The 23,781-nt window shown below is 37.3% G+C and overlaps 1 protein-coding gene across 2 annotated transcripts in view; it reads left to right on the forward strand.

Moving 5' to 3' along the window:
• Positions 1-23,781, forward strand: part of LOC105490463 (guanylate cyclase 2F, retinal) — a 107,238-nt gene that overhangs the window by 53,613 nt on the left and 29,844 nt on the right. For both annotated transcript variants that reach the window (XM_011756108.2, XM_071088520.1), the window contains 2 exons: positions 15,979-16,155; positions 20,683-20,839. In XM_011756108.2, coding sequence (XP_011754410.2) covers positions 15,979-16,155; positions 20,683-20,839 — 334 coding nt within the window. The remainder of the gene's footprint in view (positions 1-15,978; positions 16,156-20,682; positions 20,840-23,781) is intronic.

Consider the following 23,781-nt stretch of genomic DNA (forward strand, 5'->3'; position numbering starts at 1 on the left):
GGCTGGCTGATTGATTATAATCATGAACTTACACTGACACATCATTATTACCCAAAGTCCATAGTTTACATTGGGGTAAACTCTTGGTGTTATATATCTTGCGAATTTTGACAAATGTATAATGGCATGTATTCACCATTATAGCAACATACAGAATAGTTTCAGTCCCCTAAAAATCCTCTGTGCTCCACCTGTTCACACCTGTCTGCCCCTAACCCCTGGCACCTTGCAACTGTCTTTTAACTATTCTAATCACATCCACTCTCAAATCCATTCTTCACATTGCAAACTACTCTTTTCAAAATTGAGTCCGATTTTATCACTGCTTAAATCTCTTTAGTAGATTCCTATTGTTCTTTCCTTTGTGTGGAGATTTCAAATTATAGATTCAACTTCTTTAATAGATATTGGACTATTCAAACTTTCTATTTCTTCTTGTGCCAGTTTTGGTAAGTTATGGCTTTAAAGGAAGTTGTTCATTTCATATACGTTATCAAACGTATTGGCACAAAGTTGTATATATAATATGCTCAAGCTATCTTTTAGATATCCTTAGGATCTGTAACGATGTTCTCCGTTTCATTCCTGATACTGATAATTTATGTTTTTTTCTTAATCAGCATTGCTAGAGGATATTAATTCTATTCATATTTTCCAAATATCAACTTTGAACTTTGTTGATTGTTCACTATTGTATGCCTGCTTTCTGTCCCATTGATTTATATTCTTCTTATTTTTTTTTTATATTCTTATCTTTTTTTTTCCTTCCTTCTACTTACTTTGTATTTAATTTGTTGCTCTTTTACTAGGTTTCTGAGTTGGAAGCTTTGATGGTTGATTTTAACCTTTCTTATTTTCTAATTTAGTCACCTACAGCTAGAAAATCTCCTCTAAGCACTGCTTCAGCTACAATCCAGAAATTTTTCTTTTTTTCTTTTTTGAAAAAAACCCACTTTTTGTAATCCCAGCACTTTGGGAGACTGAGGAAGGATGATAGCTTGAGCCTAGGAGTTCAAGACCAGCTTGGGCAACATAAAGAGACCCCATTGCTACCAAAAAAAAAAAAAAAAAAAAAAAAAAAAAAAAAAAAAGGAAAGGAAGAAACATATGCAAAATAAACAAAATAGTATAACATTTATGTGTACAAAACTCACCTTCAACAATCATCATTATCCTATATTTTTTCATCTATACCTTCACCCATTTCTCACATCCCTAATTTTGTGGTAGTTATTATTAATTTTCAATTCTGTATTTTTAGGTGCAGTTACACACATTGAAATGCCCATATCATTTCTCTATAATTTTGATAAAATGACATACCCATACAATCTAGACTTCTATCATGATATAAAGTAGGGATTAGCAAATTATGGCCCATAGCCTGTTTTTACAGTCTGGAAGCAAAGAATATTTTCTACATTTTAAAAAGGGTTATGAAAAAATAAAACAACAGAAACCATGTATTATCTGCGAAGCCCAAGTTATCTATTATCTGTAGTTTTATAGAAAAAGATTGCTGACCCCTGATATAAAACATTCCCTTCTCTCCAGAATTTCACTTGTGTCCCTTAGTAAATTTGTGTTCACCGAAAACCAGAGGCAACCACAGTTCTGTTTTTCTGTTTGTTTGTTTAACTTGCATTAATTTTGCTTGTTCTAAAACATCATATAAGTGGAAACAGACAACAGAAAGATTGTGATATTCATCCATGTATAAGTAGCTTGTTCCTTTTTATTGCTAAGTAGTATTCCATTGCATATAGCACAATTTAATTATCCATTTTACCGCTGATGGACATTTGGGTTGATTGCAATTTTGGCTATTGTCTATATAAGTGCAATGGATATTCTTGAACCAGTCTTTTTATGGACACATATTTGAATTTCTCTCAAGAATTTCTCCTAGAAATACCAGGAAGGGAATTTCTAGGTTAAAGAGTAGTGTACACTTAACTCTATAACACCCTGTGAAATATTTTCTCATTTTACTTTCCTGCACACAAGTTATGAGAATTCCCTTTGATCTACATCATTGCCAATATTTGATGTTGTCAATTTAATTTTAGTCATTCTAGTGAGTTGATGAGGTTCTCTCATAGTGTTTTTTATTTTTAATTGTGCTAAAAAGACATAAAATTTACCACCTTAAAGTGTACAGTTAAGTAGTGTTAAGTATATTCACATTGTTGTACAACACATCTCTGGAACTTTTTCACCTTGAAAAACTGAAACTCTGTACTCATTAAACAACTCTCCATTTCCTCCTTCCTGAAGTTCCTGGTAAACACCATTCTATTTTCTTTTCCTATGAATTTTCACTACTTTGTATATCCTGTATAAGTAGAATCATACAGTATTTGTCATTTTGTGACTCACTCATTTCACTTAGCATAATGTTTCATTGTGTTTATAAAATATGTTTTCTATTCAGGTGTAATATAAAATAAAATGTATACATGCTAGATGTTCTGTTCAATGAATTTTGACAATTGCGTGTATCTATGTAACCATTCTCCGAAAAAGTTACTAATATGTTCATTACACCAGAAAGTTCATTTGTCCTCCTTTTCAGTAATTTCTCCTATCCCATAGGCAATCACTATTCTGATGTCTATTAAAATAAATTAATATTTTTTTTCTGTTCTTTGATTTTATGTAAATGGAATGATACAGTATCTTGTGCCTGCCTTCTTTCTGTTAGCACAATGCTTTTTAAGATTAACTTATGATTTTGCATATACCTGTAGGTCACTTTTTAAATTGCCAGTAGTAGTTCGTTTTATGACTATATCACAATTTCTTTATCATTCTCCTGTTGAACATTTGGCTTGATTCTAATTTTTTTATTTTTTTATTTTTTTATTTTATTTTATTTTTTTATTTTTTATTATTATTATACTTTAAGTTCTAGGGTACATGTGCATAACGTGCAGGTTTGTTACATATGTATACTTGTGCCATGTTGCTGTGCTGCACCCATCAACTCGTCAGCACCAGAAGAGTTTTTTTGACGATTTTATGAATGAGGCAACTATAAACATTTTTCGTTATGGTAAAAAAATCACATAACATAAAATTTACCATCTTAACCATTTTTAAGTATACAATTCAGTAGTGTTAAGCATATTCACATTGTTGTGAAACATATCTCCAGAACTTTTTCATCTTGCAAATCTTAAGCTTTTTCATCTTGCAAATCTGATCTTGAAAATATCCCCATTTCTATTTCCAACAGCCCCTGGTAACTACCACTCTTTCTGTTCCTATGAGTTTCACTACTTTAGATATCTCATGTAAGTATAATCATATAGTATTTATGTTTTTGTGACTGTCTTATTTCACTTGGCATAATGTCCTCAAGGTTCATTCATGTTGTAGCATGTGACAGGATTTCCTTCTTTTTTAAGACTGAGTAATAGTCCATTGTATGTTATGCATTTGTTTATTGTTAAATGTTTGGGTTACATCCACCTCTTGGCTAACGTGAATAGTGCTGCTAGGAACATGGTTGTAGAAATACTTCTTCTTTGAGACTGTGCTATCAATCCTTTTGTACATATATCTGGAAGTAAGATTGCTGGCTAATGTGATGGTTCTATTTTTAATATTTTTAATAAACTTTCATACTGTTTTCCATAGCAGTTGCACCATTTTACAACCCCATCAACAGTGCACAAGTGTTCCAATTTCTCCACATCTTTGCCAACACTTATTTTCTGTAGCCATCATAATGGGGTTAAGGTGATATCTCCCAGAGGTTTTGATTTGCATTTCTCTATTAATTAGTGGTGGTGGCCATCTTTTCATAGAAAACTATAAAGATTTTTATATATGTCTTTTGTGAACATATATTTTCACTTCTCTTGAGTAGATACATAGGAATAGAACTGGGTCATAGAGTAGTTGTATGTGTAGCTTTATATGAAACATCCAAACTGTTCTCCAAAACCGATTGGTTTTGGCATTTTACGTTCCCATCGGAAATGTTCCAGTTGCTCTAAATTCTTAATAACATTTGTCTTTTTGATATTTGCCTTTCTAGTGTGTATGAAATGGTATCTTATACTCTAATTTGCATTTTCTTGATGACTAAAATTGTTGAGCACCCTTTTAACGTGTTTACAATTCACTTGTATATCTTCTTGTGTGAAGAGCCTTTTCAAGTTTTTGCCCATTCTTAAACATTGGGAATTTTTTGTATTTTTATTTTTAAATTACAGACATTCTTTATATATCCTGAATAGCCTTTGCTGAACTATTTATTTTGTAATTATTTTTCTCAATTTGTGGCTTGTCTATGATGTCTTCTGTTGAGCAACATTTTTAGTTTTAAGGAAGTCCAATTGTCCAATTTATCATTTTATTTTCCCCTCCAACTCCCCTCCCTTTCCCCCTTCTTCTCCCTTTGTCCTCCCCCTTTGTCCCTCCTACTTTCTTTCTCTTTGTCTTTGTCTTTCTTTCTTCTTTCTTTCTTTCTTTCTTTCTTTCTTTCTTTCTTTCTTTCTTTCTTTCTTTCTTTCTTTCTTTCTTTCTTTCTTTCTTTCTTTCTTTCTCTTTTCTTTCTTTCGCTCTTTCTCTCTTTCTCTCTCTTTCTCTCTTTCTCTCTCTTTCTCTCTTTCTCTCTCTCCCTCTCTCCCTTCCTTCCCTCCCTCCCTCCCTCCCTCCTTTCTTTCTTTCTTTCTTTCCTTTCTTTCTTTCTTTCTTTCTTTCTTTCTTTCTTTCTTTCTTTCTTTCTTTCTTTCTTTCTTTCTTTCTTTCTTTCTTTCTTTCTTTCTTTCTTTCTTTCTTTCTTTTTCTTTTTCTTTCTTTCTTTCTTTCCTCTCTCTCTCTCTCTCTCTCTCTCTGCTCTCTCTCTCTCTCTCTCTCTTTCTTTCTTTTCTTCTCTCTCTCTCTGTCTCTCTCCCTCCCCCCAGTCCAAGATTCTGGGTTTAAGCCTATGATCCATTTTGAATTACTTTTTGTGTACAGACTGAGACAATGATTAAGGTTCAGTTTTTGCATATAGATACCCAGGGTTCCAGTAACAATTGTTTTTAAAAAGCTTTCCATTGAATTAATGTTGTAACTTGGAGAAAAATTAACTGACTATGTATGTGTGCATATATTTTTGGAGTCTCTGTTCTGTTTCCTTCACTCATTAGTGTAACCATAATGCCAATATCACACTCCCTTGGTTATCATAACTATAGAGTACCTCCTAAAGTCAAGTGGTGTAAGCCTCTAACTTTTTTTTTTCAAGATTGTTTTGGACATTGTAAATTCTTTAAATTTAAAATAAATTTTGAAATCAGCCTGTCTATTACTTCCACAAGGCTTTCTGTAAGTTTTGATGGGGATTGCAATGAATTTATAGAGACATTTAGGCAAAATGGATGTCTTAACAATACTGAGTCTTTCAGTCCATTATTGGGGTATATGTCACCATTTATTTAAGTTTTCTTTACTTTTTTCTTATTAAAGTTTTGATACTATTATACAAGTTGAGTAGAAATGGTAACAGCAGACATCTTTGCCTTGTTCCTGGCCTTAGAGGAAAAGGAATCAATGTTTTATTTTTAGGTTTGATGTTACCTGAAAGTTTTTCACATTTCTGCATTTCTGTGATTCTTTTAATCATAAAGAGGTTTTATATTTATATTGCTACCTATTGCAATTATTCTATGGTTTTGCTCTTTCATTCTGTTAACGTGGTGAATTACATCATTTTTAAAAGAAATATTAAGCACATTTTAATATTCCCAGGATGAATTCCACTTGGTCACGATAGATTTTCTTTTTAATATATTGGTAGACGATATTTGCTAATCTTTTAAAAGAATTTTTGCATCTATGTTTTTAAGAAGAATTAGTCTATACTTTTAATGTTTGTCAGCATTATGTTTGGCTTCATAAAACAAGTTTGGACGTCTTTGTCTTTTTCTGAGAGTTTGTGTAAGACTGGTATTATTTATTATTAAATTTTTTTTTTTTTTTTTTTTTTTTTTGAGACGGAGTCTCGCTGTGTCGCCCAGGCTGGAGTGCAAATAAAATCATTTGGTCCTTGGATTTTCTTTGTGGGGATGTTTTTGAAAACAAATTCAATTTCTTTGCTAAATATAGGGCTGTTAGGATTATTATTTCATATTGTGCCAAGTTTAATAAGTTGTATTTTTCAAGAACTGTCAAATTCGTTATTGACTTTATTAGCATAAAATTGTTTATAAATTCCTTTATAACCTTACTGATATCTCTATGATCTGTAGTGATACCATATCTTTCATTCTAGATATTAATAATTTTTTCTTTTTCTTTTTTTATTGATCAGTCTTCTTAGAGATTTATTAAATTTATTACTTTTGTTTTAAAGAACAATGTTTCGATTTTGTTAATTTTCTCTACATTTTGATTGTTTTCTATTTTTATGATCTCTGCCCTTATGTTATTTCTTTCTGCTTATTTTTGGTTTATTCATTCTTATTTTTTGAACATTCTTTCTTTTTAATTTAAATGACATATTTACATTTAAGCTCTGCTGTAGCTGCATCCCATAAAAATTTATATGTTACATTTTCATTGACCTTTCAGCTTGAAATAATTATAATTTCATTATTCTTTTTTGACCCATGTATTATTTTGAAATATATGCTTAATTACCAAATATTTGTGGCCCTTCTGGATACCACAATTAATAGATTTCTCATTTAATTCTGTTGTGGTCAAAGAATATTATCTGCAAATTTAATCTTGAAATGTATCAAAAACATTGGCTATAGCCAAGCATGTGGTCTATGTTGGTGAACATTCCACATACTTTGAAATTAATGCACATTGTACAGTTGTTTGGTGTAGAATCCTATCAATATCAATTAGGTCAAGATGGTTGATAGTGTGATTCAGATCTTCTATATCCTTACTACATTTTTGTCAATATGTTTTATCAATTACCATAAAATTTTCCTATTTTCTAATTCTGTGAGTGTTTTCTTCAGGTGCATTGAAGTTCTATTATTAAGTACATCTAGTAAATGTTTAACAACAGGCTTTCTGAAAAAGATCCCTAATTTGGAGCATTTCCTGATTTCTGTGCTGTAAGTACCTCCATTGTAACTAATTTGGGACTACCCATGTGATGTCATTGAACACAGAGATGGTAAGAAATATGCAAAATATTCTTCTTCTGATCCAGCACATCTTTGCACATATACATTTTATTATTATGTCTTGATTATTTTATCATTATGAAATGTCCCTCTTTATGTCTGATAATACTTATTTTCTTGATTTCTATTTTCTCCAATAATAACATAGCCAATTTAGCTTTCTGATTAGTTTTTGCGTGATTCACTTTTTCTGTACTTTTTCTTTCAATGCATTTGTGTCTTTGGATTACTGTTCATCTTATTTAGGGAGCAGGCATTTGGTTCTTTCTTTTTATCTCCCCATTCTGCAATCTGTCTTCTAATTGAAATGTTTAGGCTACTTACATTTAAGGCACTTATTGACATAGTTGGATTTCTCATCATCTATTTTGCTATATGTTCTCTATTTGACTCATCTATGTCTCTGTTTGTTCCTTTGTTTCCCTTTCCTTGCTTTCCTTTGGGCTAAAAGTGTTTTTCATATATTCCATTTTGTTTCCTATATTGGCATTTTAGCGATACATTTTTGCACTTTTTAATGACTGTTCTAGGAATTGCTTAAATGCATCTTGAATTTATCACAAACTACTCAGAATTAATATTCCACTTCTTTACCTAAAACATAGGAAATTTGTAACGGCAGTGTCCCATTTACTAGCCTACTATTCTTTGCTCTATTATTATCATATATATACCTACATTTATTGTGAACCATATAATATAGTGTTAAAATTTATTTTAAGCATTCATATGCATTTCATACAAATTAAGAGAATGAAATAAAAATATATTCTGTTATATTTATCAACATATTTACTATTTCTGATAACTTTAATTATTTCCTAATAGAGCCAAGTTACCATTTAGCATCTTTTCTCTTCCACCTGAAGATCCTCCCCCTAGGCATTACTTGTATTACAGGCCTGCTGATGACAAATTTTCTGTTTTCGTCTATTTGATAATGTCTTCAATTTTGAATGATACTTATGCTTGGTACAGAATTATGAGTTGATAGCTGCATTTATTTTCTTTTGGCATATTAAATATTTCATTTCATTTTTTTTTTTTGTATTTCTTTGTTTCTGATGAGAAGTCAGCCATTATTCATTCTTTGTATGTAGTGTGTACTGTTTTTCTGTGACTACTTTCAAAAGTTTATTATCATAGTTCAGGGTTTTGACTGTTAAATGTCTAGATATTGCTTTCTTTGTATTTAATCTCTTTGGTGGGTCACTGAACTTCTTAGATTTTAAGCTCATCTCTGGATTGTAGGAGTTTGAATATGATGTATGTAGGGCATTTTCTTTGTGTTTATTCTGTTTGGAGTTCAATGAGCTCCTTAGAATTTTAAGTTGATGTCTTTTACTAAATTCACAAAGGTTTTGACCACTATTTCTATAAAAATTGTTTTGCCCCATTTTCTTTATATCCTTCTAGAACTCAAGTTACTTATGTGTTAGTCTGTTTGATATTGTCCCACTTATCCTTTTTCCCTCTGTTTTTCAGATTAGGTATTTTTTTATTGATCTCTCCTCAAGTTCATTACTCTTATGTCATTTCCTAAGCCCACCTAGCAAATTTTTTTACTTCAGTTATTATATTTTCCAGCTATATAGTTTTCAATTGGTTCATATTTATAGTTTCTTTTTCTCTGCCATGTTCTATACCCAAATATTCATTCTGCATATGTTGTCCTTTAAATATTCCAATATATTTATAAAATCTGTGTTAAAGGCCTTTTCTGCTAATCACAACATTTGTGTCATTTTGAGATTAATTTCTATTGACCTTTTTTTAGCCTGAGTATGGGTCACATTTTTTCTATTTCTTTGTACATCTAAGGCTTTTTGGTTCATTACTGAATATTATGAATAATACATTTTAGAAACTCTGGATTCTGTGGTGTTGCTCTGAAGAACTGTTTTTTTTGTTCTTGGAGGTAAATCCAAATTTTACTCATTTTAGTTGTCTTTCAAATATAGTTCTACCTCCATTTCTGCTTTCAGTCACTCTCCACTGTCTCAGGTTTTTAGAATATTTGATTCATATTTTATAGGTTTCTTTGTCTACTGAGTATTTAAAGACATTGTTCAATTGTCTTCTGACTTTGTTCTGCATTCCCAAATATCTAATATTTTTTATTTTATGCTAGATATTTTATGTAAATAAACTGTAGAAGCTCCAGGTCATATGTTCTACCAGCAAGGATTTTTCTCTTTTCATTTGTTAGGTGGATTGGGTAAGGAACTAATCAGATTAATCGAATCAAAGATTGAGCTGGATTGAAGCTGTGTTGCAGTTTTAGTTAGACTCAGTCCACCACAAATTCTACTGTTTCTCAGGCATATCTTTCCAAGAGTCTACAAGTCTGTCTCCTCCACTTTGAAAGATTGGGATATTCAGACTGTACTTCATAACCTTTTTCCTTTACTCTCAATCCATGCTGCTTCCAAATTTGGCAAATTTCTTGAGGAAGACACCAACCGAATGTTTGCCGCAGGCCCTATTTCTTCAGTGAGACTTTGTTTCCTAAATATCGGAAAACTACAGAAGATCTCAAACAATTTTATAGAAGCTTTCTAGTCTCCTCTATAGCCCCCAGACTCAGAAAATATGCTGTGGGGAGAAAATTAGCTCACATTTAGGTCTCCTGAAATTTATTAATTGTGATACCAGTCTTCCACAATTGCCAAAAGCATTACCAGGTTTTGCATTTTCCCAGCAAATTCTTTCTGTTAAACTAAGCCCAATCTTCGGCTTGTGCTGGAAATCAGCAAATGTCCTCAGGGAAGAAAATGGCTGACAACAGCCTGGTTATCTTAGAAGGGCTCTTGCATCTTTGAATTTTAGATTATTTTTTTTGCACCTGCATATCCCCAGTGGTTTTTTTAAAATATATTTTTTCAATTTTTCTAGTTGTTAAAAGCTGTAGCATCAGGAATGGTGGTCTGCCATAACCTACTACACCCTACTTGGTATTCAATGTCCCTATAATCATTTTTAATATAAATAAATAGCAACTTAAAATGACCTATTACATTCTGTATAATCTGGCTCTTCCCTGTCTCTTCAGTCTTATATCACCATCATATTTCCTTCAACCACTCTGCTTAAGGCACACTGGCGTTTACTTAGTCTTTGGATTATGATATGCTCCCAGCACAAAGCCTTTACCTGTACTATTACAATCCCTCAAATACTTTTCCTTCCCTGCTTTGCATGGTTTAATCCACTCATCTTTTAACTCCCAGATCAATTCTCACTTCCCGTGAGCCCTGTCCCAACTTCTCTGATTGGTCAAAGCCCCAATTATACCTACTCACATTATGTAACTCTCCTCCATAGGACTTGTCAGAGTCACAAATTTTGTATCATTGTGTAATCATCTGGTTAAAACAAGAGGTCAGAAACCATGTAACATTTTGTTCATCATTTGTCCCCAGTCTTTCTCTCAGGACCTGGAAAATAATAGGTACTAAAAAACTTTGTTAAATGAATAAAATATTGCTAGTGGGAAATATAGGATCAGAAGTCTTTCACTAGTACCTGGTTAATGTGTTCTATATGACAATTGACCTCTGGGTGTTAGATAGTGGGTAGGCTGATCCAGGGATAGGAGGTCTTGAACAATAGCTCTTTACAACAAAATAAAAATAAAAATAAATGCAGGAAACAGACATGAATCACCAATTAACTCATGGAGGTAGAAAATTTTCTTGTTGAGGCCAGGCACACTGTCTGGTGCCTGTAATCCCAGCACTTTGGGAGGCCAAGGTGGGCGGCTCACCTGAGGTCAGGAGTTCGAGACCAGCCTGGCCAACATGGAGAAACCCTGTCTCTACTAAAAATACAAAAATTAGCTGAGCATGGTGGCACGCACCAGTAATCCCAGCTATTTGGGAGGCTGACGCACGAGAATCACTTGAACTGGGAGGTGGTTGTGGCAGTGAGCTGAGATCGTGCCATTGCACTCCAGCCTAGGTGACAGAGTGAGACTCCGTCTCAAAACAACAACAACAACAACAACAACAACAACAACAACAACAACAAAGGAAAAAGAAAAAAAGAAAAAAAAGAACATTTTCTTGTCAAAATAGTCAGCAATTGCTGATATAGTTGCGGGTGAGCACCTATGTGGAGAAGGACATTTTCATAAAGGTATACATACCCACCTCTAGGATGAAATTTCAGCTGCTGTGGAAGAGGGACACGGAGAGATTAATTCTGGTGTTATGACATCCTAGGAACTTTTTTCAAGTGGGTGAAGGAGTCTTTCAGATAATTTAGGTCAGTATTTGACTTAGGAACAGATGTCTCTGGTGGCTGTATGCTTAAAGGTGTCATGTCACACTTTGGGAGTCCAAGGCGAGTGGATCACTTGAGGTCAGGAGTTCGAGACCAGCCTGGCCAACATGGCGAAACCCCGTCTCTACCAAAAATATGAAAAATGAGCTGGGTGTAGTGGCATGCACCTGTAATCTCGGCTACTCAGGAGGCTGAGGCAGGACAATCGCTTGAACCCAGGAGGCAGAGGTTGTAGTGAACCGAGATTGTGCCACGGCACTCCAACTAGGTGACAGAATGAGACTCTGTCTCAAAAAAAAAAAAAGAAAAAAAAAAGAAAAAAAAAGATGTCATGTCAAATATGAAGCTAACAAAATCCTTGAGAGACAGGACACATTCAACTCTTAAACATTTGATGGTAGCCAGCCAGATAGGTATTATGGAAGAGGTAGAGTACATGTCTACCCGGTAAATGTTCATCTTGCTAAAGCTGATGTTGCAAACTTTCTCTGCGTCCTGAGGTTGTCCAGAATCTTGGTAGGACATGACTGCATGTAGGCATCTACCTGCTCCTTATATGGGATCTTCTCTATTGGTTACAGCTGAGGATGGATGCATATAGAGATCTATCAAAGATCTAGACAGAATTTTTCCCATGCCAATACCATTAGTGTAATGCTAGATGCTTTAACAAATAGACCTTCAAATACGTAATGTCTCAAACACAGCAGAAGTTTAATTTTCACCCAAATAACAGCACAAGGTAGATATTCTTGTACTGTTGGCAGGTGACTCTCTTCCAATATCATGACTCAGGGACCCAGGCTATAACCATCTCATGGCTCTGCTATGTCTTAAGGCCGTATCATCATCTGCATTCATCCATAGAAGTGGGAAAATAATATGGAAGAGGGTATAAAAGCCTTAGCCTAGAAATGGCACATATCACTTCCTCTCCCATTTAATTGCCTAGAGGAAGTGGCATATATTGGTTCCTCTTCTATTCCATTGCTTGGAATTCAGTCATATGGCTACACTTAGCTCCAAGAAAGACTGGAAAATATGGATTAGCTCTCTGCCCAAGAAGAAGAGAAAATAGATTTGTGTTGAACAGCTAGTAGTATTGAATATGACAACTTTTTACTTTTTCTTCCAACAGAGTTCCAGAGCCCAGTAATTTTGGCTGCTTGCTTCATAAGAAAATAGAACTTTAGGAGCAGTGCCTATTTTGCTGTTTGTGGGCTGAGTTTCTGTCCACCTTAACTAGTTTAGGTTGCAGTGGATGAAGAGAATTGTCATGGGTGCCAGGCTCTTGTGCTTAGAAGGCAACCTTGGTGGTCAATAGCTGACATTCCCACCAGGGATAATTTAACATTTGCTTGTATCATATTCTAAGAGGCAAGCTCATATTCTAAGTCCTATAGTGTAATTCATCTCAATAAATGGGCCACCATCAGTTCAATGTTCAAAATAGAATAATTCTTGATTTCATTCTTTCCTCCCCTCCCCGCACAAGTCACGTGATTTATGGCTCCAAAATACATCTCAGATCTGCCTTTTGCTGTTCATTTACACTGTTACCATTCTAAGCCTATCTCTCTATTTAGATAGATATAGATATACATATCTGTGTAAACATACTTGTAAGTTTCTATAATTAATAAATTTTAATGGTGAAATTCACCAGACACTTTTCTTCATCTTACCTGACCTCTCTGGTATTTATCACACTTTCCTGAAATTCTTTCTGGCGGGCATTTTTCTCACTTTCCTGAAACTAATCCTGTGGTTTTAACGATATTGTTTTAAATAGGCTTTTCCCTACTTCCTGGCCTTTCTTCTAAGTCTTATTGCAGGCTGTTCTTCCTTTTCCCACCCTTCAAATGTTGATGTTTCCTTTTTCTCTTTTTCTTTATACTTTCCTTGGGTAATCTCATCTATTCCCACTGTTTTTACCTAAAATTTAATTGCTTACAATTCCCACATGTATTTATACTGGTCAGAACTCATTCCTGAGCTTCCAACTCTGACTATACAACTGTCTTTGAAATAGTTCTACCTTGATGTTCTGTAGGTACCTCATTCTCAATACGTCTCCAACTGAATTTATCAGCCTTTCCACCACCAAATGTGCTTTTCCATCTGTCTTAGCTGAGATTACCCCAAATCTCAGCCTGAGATGGAAATTCTTGTTCAAATTTTTTATGGAGAAAATGCTTTCAAGTAAAGAGTGAGGCAAGTAGGATAGGACAGGGTAAAAGTTAAGCAAACATTTGATTTCAGCTGGAAACTAGCAATAGTATGATCTTATGGGGAAGTGCTGGAGTACAAGTTATACCATGAATCTTACCTTGAGGCCAGGAAGCTGGACTTTTGTACTGTCCTCAGTGAGTAAATTATTGCCTGAGGCCTGTGGGTGGGACCTAACCTCTCAGGTAAGGTGGCTCACCATTAATTTGTGCTCTAGGACAGTTTTTTTTTTTTTTTTAAATGGAGCAACTATGAGTTATCAGTCAACAATCACAGCAGTTGGGGGATGCATGGTTAAAGGCTTATGTGTAGGGCACCAACATATCCACTATTACCTCATCCCTGAATTCCCTATATTAATATGTAGCACCACTGTCTACCCAGGTATCCAAGTAAAAATCTGGGAGGGATCATGGAGTCTTTTTTCCCCTCTCTCATCCCTCATTTAAATAGTAATAATAATAAATGATAATTATTGAGTGCCCACAGTATAAATTTCAAATTCCATAGCATGGTTCATAAAGTCCCATGGGATGTGGCTCCTGTCTGTTTCTCCAGTCTGGTATTTAATATTCTCTTCCTTACACTCCATTCTGACCACCTAAACCTGTTGTGGATTTCTCAACATAATGTGCTATCACTCTCAACCCCTCTCATCATGTCATCGTCACCTGGTCAACTCTTACTTGTCCTTTGAGAGAGTCCACATATTACCTCCTTAGGGAAGCCTTCTCTGACTACCCTAGGGTGAATTAGATACTTAACATTTGAGCTCTCACAGCATCCCATGCCCCCATTTTTCAGAACACATTTCACAATGAAATACAATTATTGGATTACTTGCCTATCACCCTTCATTGAATGTAAGCTTTTTCAGGACAGTGATGTTACCTTGTTTGTCTCTTTTTCTCTAGCATGCATTCCAGTGTCTTGGATGTTGTGAGCATGCACTAAATGCTTCTCACATTAGTGAAATAAAATGAATGAATGCAAAGAGAAAGTATGGCCAAAATTCTAAATGTTTCTTCTGAAAAAAATTGTATAAGCTCTGGCATGATGTTTATATAGGGAAACTATTTTAATAGGTGCTAGGTAGATGAGTATTCATAGAAAGACAATCTATTCTACATTTTACTGTATCATCTCTCTTTAGTCCTCTTGAGCCACTGAGCTCCATTCCAGAAAGTCCCAAAGGAATCAAGGAGAAATCTGCAGCTTCAGTTTCACTTATAATTATGCTAAAAGAGATCCCTTTCTGAAATTTTCCCCTTTGGCCATTAAATTTGTTTTCTATTGCTGCTGTAACAAATTAGTGCAAACAGTGGCTTAAAACATCACTGATTTATTATCCCACAGTTCTGTAGATCAGCAGTCAATGCCGACTCAGCTGGGTGTTTTGCTTGGCATCTCAAAACTCCAAAGTCAAGGTGTCAGTTGCACTGTGCTCTTATCTGGAGACCTGTGGCAGGGGTCAGGGCTGGGGTGAGGAGGAACCACTTCTAGGTTCCTTCAGGTTGCCTGCAGAATTCAGTTTAGTGGGGTCACAGGATCGATATATTAGTCCATTATCATGCTGCTAATAAAGACATACCTGAGACTGGGTAATTTATGAAGGAAAGAAGTTTAATGAACTCACACTTCCACATGGCTGGAGAGGGCTCACAATCATAGCGGAGGGTGAAGGGGAAGCAAGACACATTTTACATGGTGGCAGGCAAGATGACGTGTGCAGGGGAACTCCCCTTTATAAAACCATCAGATCTTGTGAAACTTATTCACTATCATGAGAACAGCATGGGAAAGACCTGTCCCCATGATTCAATTACCTCCCAGTGGGTCCCTCTCACAGTATGTGGGAATTATGGGAACTAGAGTTCAAGATGAGATTTGGGTGGGGACACAGCAAAACCATATTAATTGAGGCCCCCACTTTCTTGCTGGGTGTCAGCTGAGGGTGGTTACCAGCTTCTAGAGGCTGCCCACGTTCTTTGGCTTATAGCCTCCTTCCCCCCATCTTCAAAGCCAACAATGGCCTGTTGAGTCCTCATATTTTGAATCTCTCTGACTTATCTTCTGCAGTCTTCTTTTGAAGCTTTTATGGGCTCATGTGATTAGATTAGTCTCACCCTGATAATCTCCTTTTTGTTGTATAACAAAACACAATCACAGGAGTAACACTAGGGGTTGGAGATCATGGGAGTCAAAATTCTGTCAACCACACAACCAATCATAAGAAGGGTCAAGAGAAAGTTATGTGCCCTCAACTCTGGTCCCCAGTTGAGACAGGACAGCTGTGACTCTCATTTCTCTCTCTCATTTCCAGATGAAGGACTTGCGTCATGAGAATATTAACCCTTTATTGGGTTTCTTCTATGATTCGGGGATGTTTGCCATTGTGACAGAATTCTGTTCCCGAGGGAGCCTAGAAGACATACTGACAAACCAAGATGTGAAACTCGACTGGATGTTTAAATCATCACTCCTGCTGGATCTCATAAAGGTTAATGGGAAGACTGAGGAAATCTTGGATTTTCTCTGTAGATTAGAACTTTAATGTTTTGGGATATTTTATCTTCCTTAGATTGTTGTGATCATTTCACAATACTTTCTGTATTAGTCCATATTCATGCTGCTGATAAAGACATACCTGAGACTGGGAAGAAAAAGATGTTTAATTGGACTTACAGTTCCACATGGCTGGGGAGGCCTCAGAATCATGGCAGGAGGTGAAAGGCACTTCTTATATGGTGGTGGCAAGAGAAAATGAGGAAGAAGCAAAAGTGGAAACCTCTGCCAAACCCATCAGATTTCATGAGACTTATTCACTATCATGAGAATAACACAGAAAAGACCAGCCCTCACAATTCAATTACCTCCCCCTGGGTCTCTCTCACAACATGTGGGAATTCTGGGAGATACAATTCGAGTTGAGATTTGTGTGGGGACACAGCCAAACCACATCACTCCATCCCTGGCCCCTCCAAATCTCATGTCCTCACATTTCAAAACCAATCATGCCTTCCCGATAGTCCCCCAAAGTCTTAACTCATTTCAGCATTAACCCAAAAGTCCACAGTCCAAAGTCTCATCTGAGACAAGGCAAGTCCCTTCTGCCTATGAGCCTGCAAAATCAAAAGCAAGCTAGTTACTTCCTAGATACAATGGGGGTACAGGTATTAGGTAAATACAGCTGTTCTAAATGGGAAAAATTGGCCAATACCAAGGGGTTACAGGGCCCATGCAAGTCCGAAATCCAGTGGGGCAGTCAAATTTTAAAGCTCCAAAATGATCTCCTTTGACTTCAGGTCTCACATCCAGGTCACGCTGATGCAAGAGGTGGGTTTCCATGGTCTTGGGCAGCTCTGCCCCTGTGGCTTTGCAGGGTACAGCCTCCCTTCTGGCTGCTTTCATGGGCTAGCATTGAGTGTCTGTGGCTTTTCCAGGTGTACAGTGCAAGCTGTCGGTGGATCTACCATTCTGGGGTCTGGAGGATGGTGGCCCTCTTCTCACAGCTCCACTAGGCAGTGCCCCAGTAGGAACTCTTTGTGGGGGCTCTGACCCCACATTTCCCTTCCACAGTGCCCTAGAAGAGGTTCTCCATGAGGGTCCTGCTCCTGCAGCAAACTTTTGCCTGGGCATCCAGGCATTCCTATATATCTTCTGAAATCTAGGCAGAGGTTCCCAAACCTCAGTTCCTGACTTCTGTGCACCTGCAGGCTCCACACCACATGGAAGTTGCCAAGGCTTGGGGCTTCTGCCCTCTGAAGCCACAGCCCAAGCTTTATGTTGGCCCCTTTCAGCCATGGCTGGAGCAGCTGGGACACAGGGAACCAAGTCCCTAGGCTGCACACAGCATGGGGACCCTGGGCCCAGCCCACGAAACCACTTTTTCCTCCTGGGCCTACAGGCCTGTGATGGGAGGGGCTGCCATGAAGGTCTCTGATGTGGCCTGGAGACATGTTCCCCATGGTCTTGTGGATTAACATTAGGTTCCTTGCTACTCATGCAGATTTCTGCAGCCAGCTTGAATTTCTCCTCAAAAAATAGGTTTTGCTTTTCTACTGCATTGTCAGGCTGCAAATTTTCTAAACTTTTATGCTATGTTTGCCTTTTAAAACAATGCTTTAACAGCACCCAAGTCACCTTTTGAATGCTTTGCTGCTTAGAAATTTCTTCTGCCAGATACCCTAAATCATCTCTCTCAAGTTCAAAGTTCCACAAATCTCTAGGGCAGGGGCAAAATGCCACCAGTGTCTTTGCTAAAACATAACAAGAGTCACCTTTGTTCCAGTTCCCAACAAATTACTCATCTCCATCTGAGACTACTTCAGCCTGGACCTTATTGTTCATCTCACTATCAGCATTTTTGTCAAAGCCATTCAACAGGTCTCTAGGAGGATCCAAACTTTCCCAAATTTTCCTGTCTTCTTCTGAGCCCTCCAAACTGTTCCAACCTCTGGCTGTTACCTAGTTCCAAAGTCGCTTCCACATTTTTGAGTATCTTTTCAGCAATGCCCCACTCCCAGTACCAACTTACTATATTAGTCCATTTTCATGCTGCTGATAAAGACATACCCAAGATTGGGAATAAAAAGAGGTTTAATTGGACTTACAGTTGCACATGGCTGTGGAGGCCTCAGGTTCATGATGGGAGGCAAAAGGCACTTCTTACATGGCAGCAGGAAGAGAAAATGAGGAAGAAGCAAAAGTGGAAACCTTTGATAAACTCATCAGATCTCATGAGACTTATTCACTATCATGAGAATAGCATGGAAAAGACCAGCCCCCACGATTCAATTACATTCCCCTGGGTCCCTCCCACAATGCATGGGAATTCTGGAAAATACAATTCAAGTTGAGATATGGGTGGGGACCCAGTGAAACCATATCACTTTCCTTCCCAAGTTTTGCCCCCACCACCCTTCTCACAGTTCTTTTGTCCATATCTGTTATATGATACAGATACAGAAAAGGTTTGCCTGTCCTCTCCCCAATTTGAGGTCCAGATTTTTCTTTACTTCCTGTTGTCATTGAGCACTCTTCTGCCTTAAGCCGTCCTTTCTTTCATCCAATTTCTCTGCTTTGTGGATGTGAGAAAGTGCTCATTCCCAGATTATTTGGTGCTACTTAGCTCTACCTCCTAGTTTTCACCCTTCTAAATGGTGGCTCAGTCTAGAACTAGGTGACAGGTCTTTACACACCATGGCTGTGTATGTGGAACTCAGTGCCACTGGAAAACCAAAAGACCAGTGGATCTATCAAGGATCACCTTTATTCTCTGAGCCAAAGACTCCTGACAGCCAAGGTAGGGTTCATAGATGAGTCCCATGGAGGAGTTTTTGGGGATCCCATGAATGCCACGGAATGATATGCAAATTGTGTATATGTGCATTTTTTACAGGGCTGATCTGCATAATCAATGACTTTTTGGGCTTCTTGCATATTGATCATAGTCTTGATCTTTTTCTGCTAGCCTAATCCTTTTTCAGGGGCCTTGAAAGGGAAAGACATTCTCTCATGCCAATTCCCTTTAAGATAGGTGTGATTAGCCTCCTTTTACAGAGACTCAGGGAGGCTAAATGAGGTACATGTTGTTATAGAGTGTCTGGCACATATAGTAGGTACTCAATAAATATTTCTCATCCAACTATTAGGTGGTGGAGCTGATAATAAAATCCAAATCTCCTGATTCTTATTCTAGTACTTTTTCTGCTCACACTGTAAGCTAAGCCCAGTGAGTTAAGGGAGGAGCCGCTAATGACAATCCTCTCAAGGCCATGATAAATGAAAAGCAACCGTTAGACAACATGGGGGGAATCTTGCCCACTGTAGACTCTACTCAGAAGTACTGAAGAGTGCAGACTATCCAAGAGCACAGGGTGAAAATAATTCCAAGTACAAAGGGGTGTCACACTGCAAAAGAGCCAGATACTTAAAAGGACTTTTAGCAAACAAAGTTCTGAAATGACTGGACTAGAATATAAATGTATGTATATGCAGAATGAATAAATCCATCTGAATGAGAGTCCTGGTCACATTTGAAAACCTTGTAAAGGTTGCCAAGCAAGTGCAGAGATCAGTACTAGACAGCTTTCTTCTTTCTGGTTGCCTATTTTTAAATACAAAAATAATATATTAAATGTAAAACTCAAATGATATATATTAGAAAAATACATTTACTCAACCCTCTTTCTTCATACTCCCCCTCAAAGTTAACTACTGCTAACAATTTGGCAACCACCTTGTAATTAATTTCATGTGTATTTATATGCATTATAGCATTATAGATGACTTTTTTGTTTGTTAAATATACATGCTCTCACATAGTTCTGCAATTACTATATTTCACTTACTTGATGGCTTAGAGTTGTTTCTATGTCAGCTACATACAGGTCTATCTTATTCTTTTTAAGTGCTGTAGAATATTCCCTAGTGTGAATGTATCACACTCTAGCCAGTCCCTTATTGATATTTAGTGCATTTCTAATTATATACTATTATAAAAGCAAAGCTACAACAAGCCGTCTTATCTTTGTCTCTTTGTGTATACATGCAAGCATTTCTCTGGAGGAGAGGTAGAACCCCTGGATCATAGGGTACATATAGTTTAAATTTTGATAATTTTGATAGCTATTGCCAAACTGCCCATGCACAAGTTTGTCCCAGTTTCCATTCTTGCCAATAATGGGTGAGAGTGGGTTAGAACTTCTGGGGGAAATTCTCCAAATTCCTGGCAATTATATGCATATGGATGTATTCTGTATCTGAAATGTTAATAAATCTCCTAGTAACACGTAATTCTCTGTACACACAAGATAACATTCTTCACCAAAACATAAAATTTTGGAGCTACAAGGGATCTGAAAACTGACTCATGTTGTCAAAGGTTTACTTTGCCTGCATAGAAGAGAAAACAGCTGAGTTCTGGATCATAATAACTCACGCCATTAACAATCTAAGAAATTGGTATTAAAAGCACAAAATAGTTAAATGAGTTGCTAAATAAATCCTGTTGTGTCATCTACAGGGCATGAAGTACTTACACCACAGAGAGTTTGTTCATGGGAGGTTAAAGTCTCGAAACTGTGTGGTAGATGGGCGTTTTGTACTAAAAGTGACAGATTATGGCTTTAACGACATCTTAGAAATGCTGAGACTCTCTGAAGGGGAATCTTGTGTGGAAGGTAAGCGATGAATTGTACCCTTCTGATGCACATGAGGTAACTCCAAAGTTCAAATGAAAATATGCACTGAATTAAAGCCTCAGGCTGATTTCAACTCTCCACTTTTGTTGAAAATCCAGACTCATTTCCAAGCCAAGGGACTTGAATGAAGTAGGCCCGCTGTAACTTCAGCCCAGCCTAGCTTTCTGAACAAAGCCAGTGTAATAATGTTCAGTTCCTGCTGTGGCAGGATTAGGCTGTATTGTTTGGAGACCCCAGCAGTCCCTGGAAAAACTTGCTGAGCACTAGGCACACAGTAGGTGCTCAATAAATACTTGTCAAGTTGAATGGAGGGTAATTTGGAAGCTGGACCCCCACAAAGTACATTTTAGAATAGGATGTCACTAGAGCATACCAGCACTGTCTCTGTCAGAGAGGAAGAATTGAGGAGTGATCTCTCAGCAAATAAATGCTCTATGGGTTATGTGGGAAGGCTTCAGGCAGAACTGTGGCCTTCTAGCGAATAAGTAGCCATTGCCTGTCTCAAAGTCAAATAAAAATATAGAGACAAATCTTTAAATGAAACATTTTATTTGGGAAAACAGTATTTCAATTTGTGGCATGCACATAGACCAGGGTGGTCCTTGGTATGTCCAAAGAACACAGAAAAGTTGGGGGTTCTGTTGGAAAGAGAAATGTTATATATGTTTTTTAAAGAAAACTCATTGGCACTACCGAAGTTTTGGGGAGCAGGAAAGCTCCAATTGGTAAGTGATGGCCGTAGGTAAAACTAGTCTTAGAGTCATGGAAGTTTGTTTCATCAGCTACTAGGTAAAACTGATATTAAGATTATAGAAGGTCATTTCGGCATCTGGCTATTAAGATTATAGAAGGTCATTTCGGCATCTGGCTTGCAAGATTATCCCTGGGCAGACACTTGTACCCCAAGTGCTTTTCTTTTTCTCCTGTGGTCTCTGGACTCCAATTTAATTGGATGTAATAAGATAACTCCAGTTCATATCATCAATGTTCACACCAACAATGTCCATTTTGTGTTTTTGTCTTCTGTCTAGTGCACCAATGGTAGCACTAAACAATGCCTGTAGGAGTCATAACAGATCAAAGAAATAGGAGAAATCTGAGATGGGGGGTGGGTGGGTGAGAACCCGGGAGGAATGAGCAGCTAGATGAGAGAGAGAAAGAGGAAAAAAGAAAGAGAACAAATATGACGAAATACATATAGGAAATGTGGGCATTAAATGTTTTAACCAATATTGCAAGCATAAAGAAGAGAGATAGTGACACAAAAAGACAGAAAAGCAAACAGCCCAAAAAAGACAGAGAGAGAGAGAGAGAGATGCAAAACTACATCATATATCCATATTCTTAAAATTATCTTTGGCATAAGTTTTTAAACTGCTGACTTTACTACATAAAAGAAAAGAAGAATGAAAGACACATAGAGAGGGAGACACACATGCATAGACAGAGAATCCAGTCATTGGTGGTATCATCTTTGCTCTTTATAAGACTTGTGGGTTATTAAATTTAGGGAGTTGTCTAGTCCAATTCCCTCCTTTTACAGATGAGACAATTGAAACTCATGATTTCCTCCAAACCTGCAGTGACTTAGCAGCAGTTCTAGGACTTCAAATTCAGATTTTCTGAAGTCTGACCCCTATCCTGTAGACATGGCAAGTACTTAGCATTCTGTCAAAATCAATTCTCTATAAAACACAATACCTTGGGAGGCTGAGGCGGGCAGATCACGAGGTCAGGAGTTTGAGACCAGCCTGGCCAGCATGGTGAAACCCCATCTCTACTAAAAATACAAAAATTAGCCAGGCATGGTGGCACGCGTCTGTTATCCCAGCTACTTGGGAGGCTAAGGAAGGAGAATCGCTTGAGCCCGGGAGGTGGAGGTTGCAGTGAGCCAAGACTGTGCCACTGCACTCCAGCCTGGGTGACAGAATGAGACTCTGTCTCGAAAACAAACAAACAAACAAACAACAATGCCTAGCTTCTCAGAGTTCCGTTTAATTTCCAGATTGGCAGCTTTGAAACTTAAGAAAATCTAGTCTTAAGGTGGGTAGAAGATAGCTGCAGGACTCTCTTTTCTGGTTTTGTGCTTCTGAGGGGACTATGTCTGTCTGTCTCTGTCTCTGTCTCTCCCTCTTATCATTTTACTCCATTCTCCAAATTGCAGTGGCAGTATGGATGGTCAGTCCATTCTTCACACACTGCAGCCAGAAGGAGCTTTCTAAACCACAAATCTGATCATGTTACAGCTGTGCCTAAATCTATTGAATGGCTTCCCATTGCTCTAAGGATAAAGTTCAAATTCCTTTACACGGTTTACGAGCTGAGCCCCGCATGGCCTGGAACTTGCTGACCTCCCATACTAACCACTCCCCCTCTGTCTTTATGCTCTGGCCATGCTGAACTCCTTCTAGTTGTTTATTTACCCCAGGCTGTCTCTTACTACCAAATCTCCACACAAGCTGTGTCCTCTGCCTGGGACACTCTTCTCTTCCCACTCTTTCATATACTCTTCTGGGTCTGGCTAAATTCTACTCCTTCTTCAGCATTCAACTTAAGTACCACTGCCTCAAGAGGCTTTCCATGACCCCTGTGCTGGGCTAGGTTACCCTCTTTATGATCCTTCAGGGCCCTGAACTTTGTTGTGAGACCGTAGTCCATTAGCATTACTCATTCAATTAGCCTTCTCTCCCCCCACCCAAACTACAAGCTCTGTGGGGGCAGGAAACAGGTTTGCCTCTCTCAGTGCCTTTCATAGTTCCTGATAGAATATTTGTTGAATCAACAAAAGAACAAAATAAAATGAAATAAAGGAACTTGTCTCCCTACCTTAGATGATGACGCTAAAAGAATCTTATAATTGAAAGGCCATTGGATGTCATCTGACTCAACTTCCATTTTATAGATAGGGAAGCCAAGGTTCA

The sequence above is a fragment of the Macaca nemestrina genome, chromosome X, assembly GCF_043159975.1.
Source record: "Macaca nemestrina isolate mMacNem1 chromosome X, mMacNem.hap1, whole genome shotgun sequence".
Taxonomy (NCBI): domain Eukaryota; kingdom Metazoa; phylum Chordata; class Mammalia; order Primates; family Cercopithecidae; genus Macaca; species Macaca nemestrina.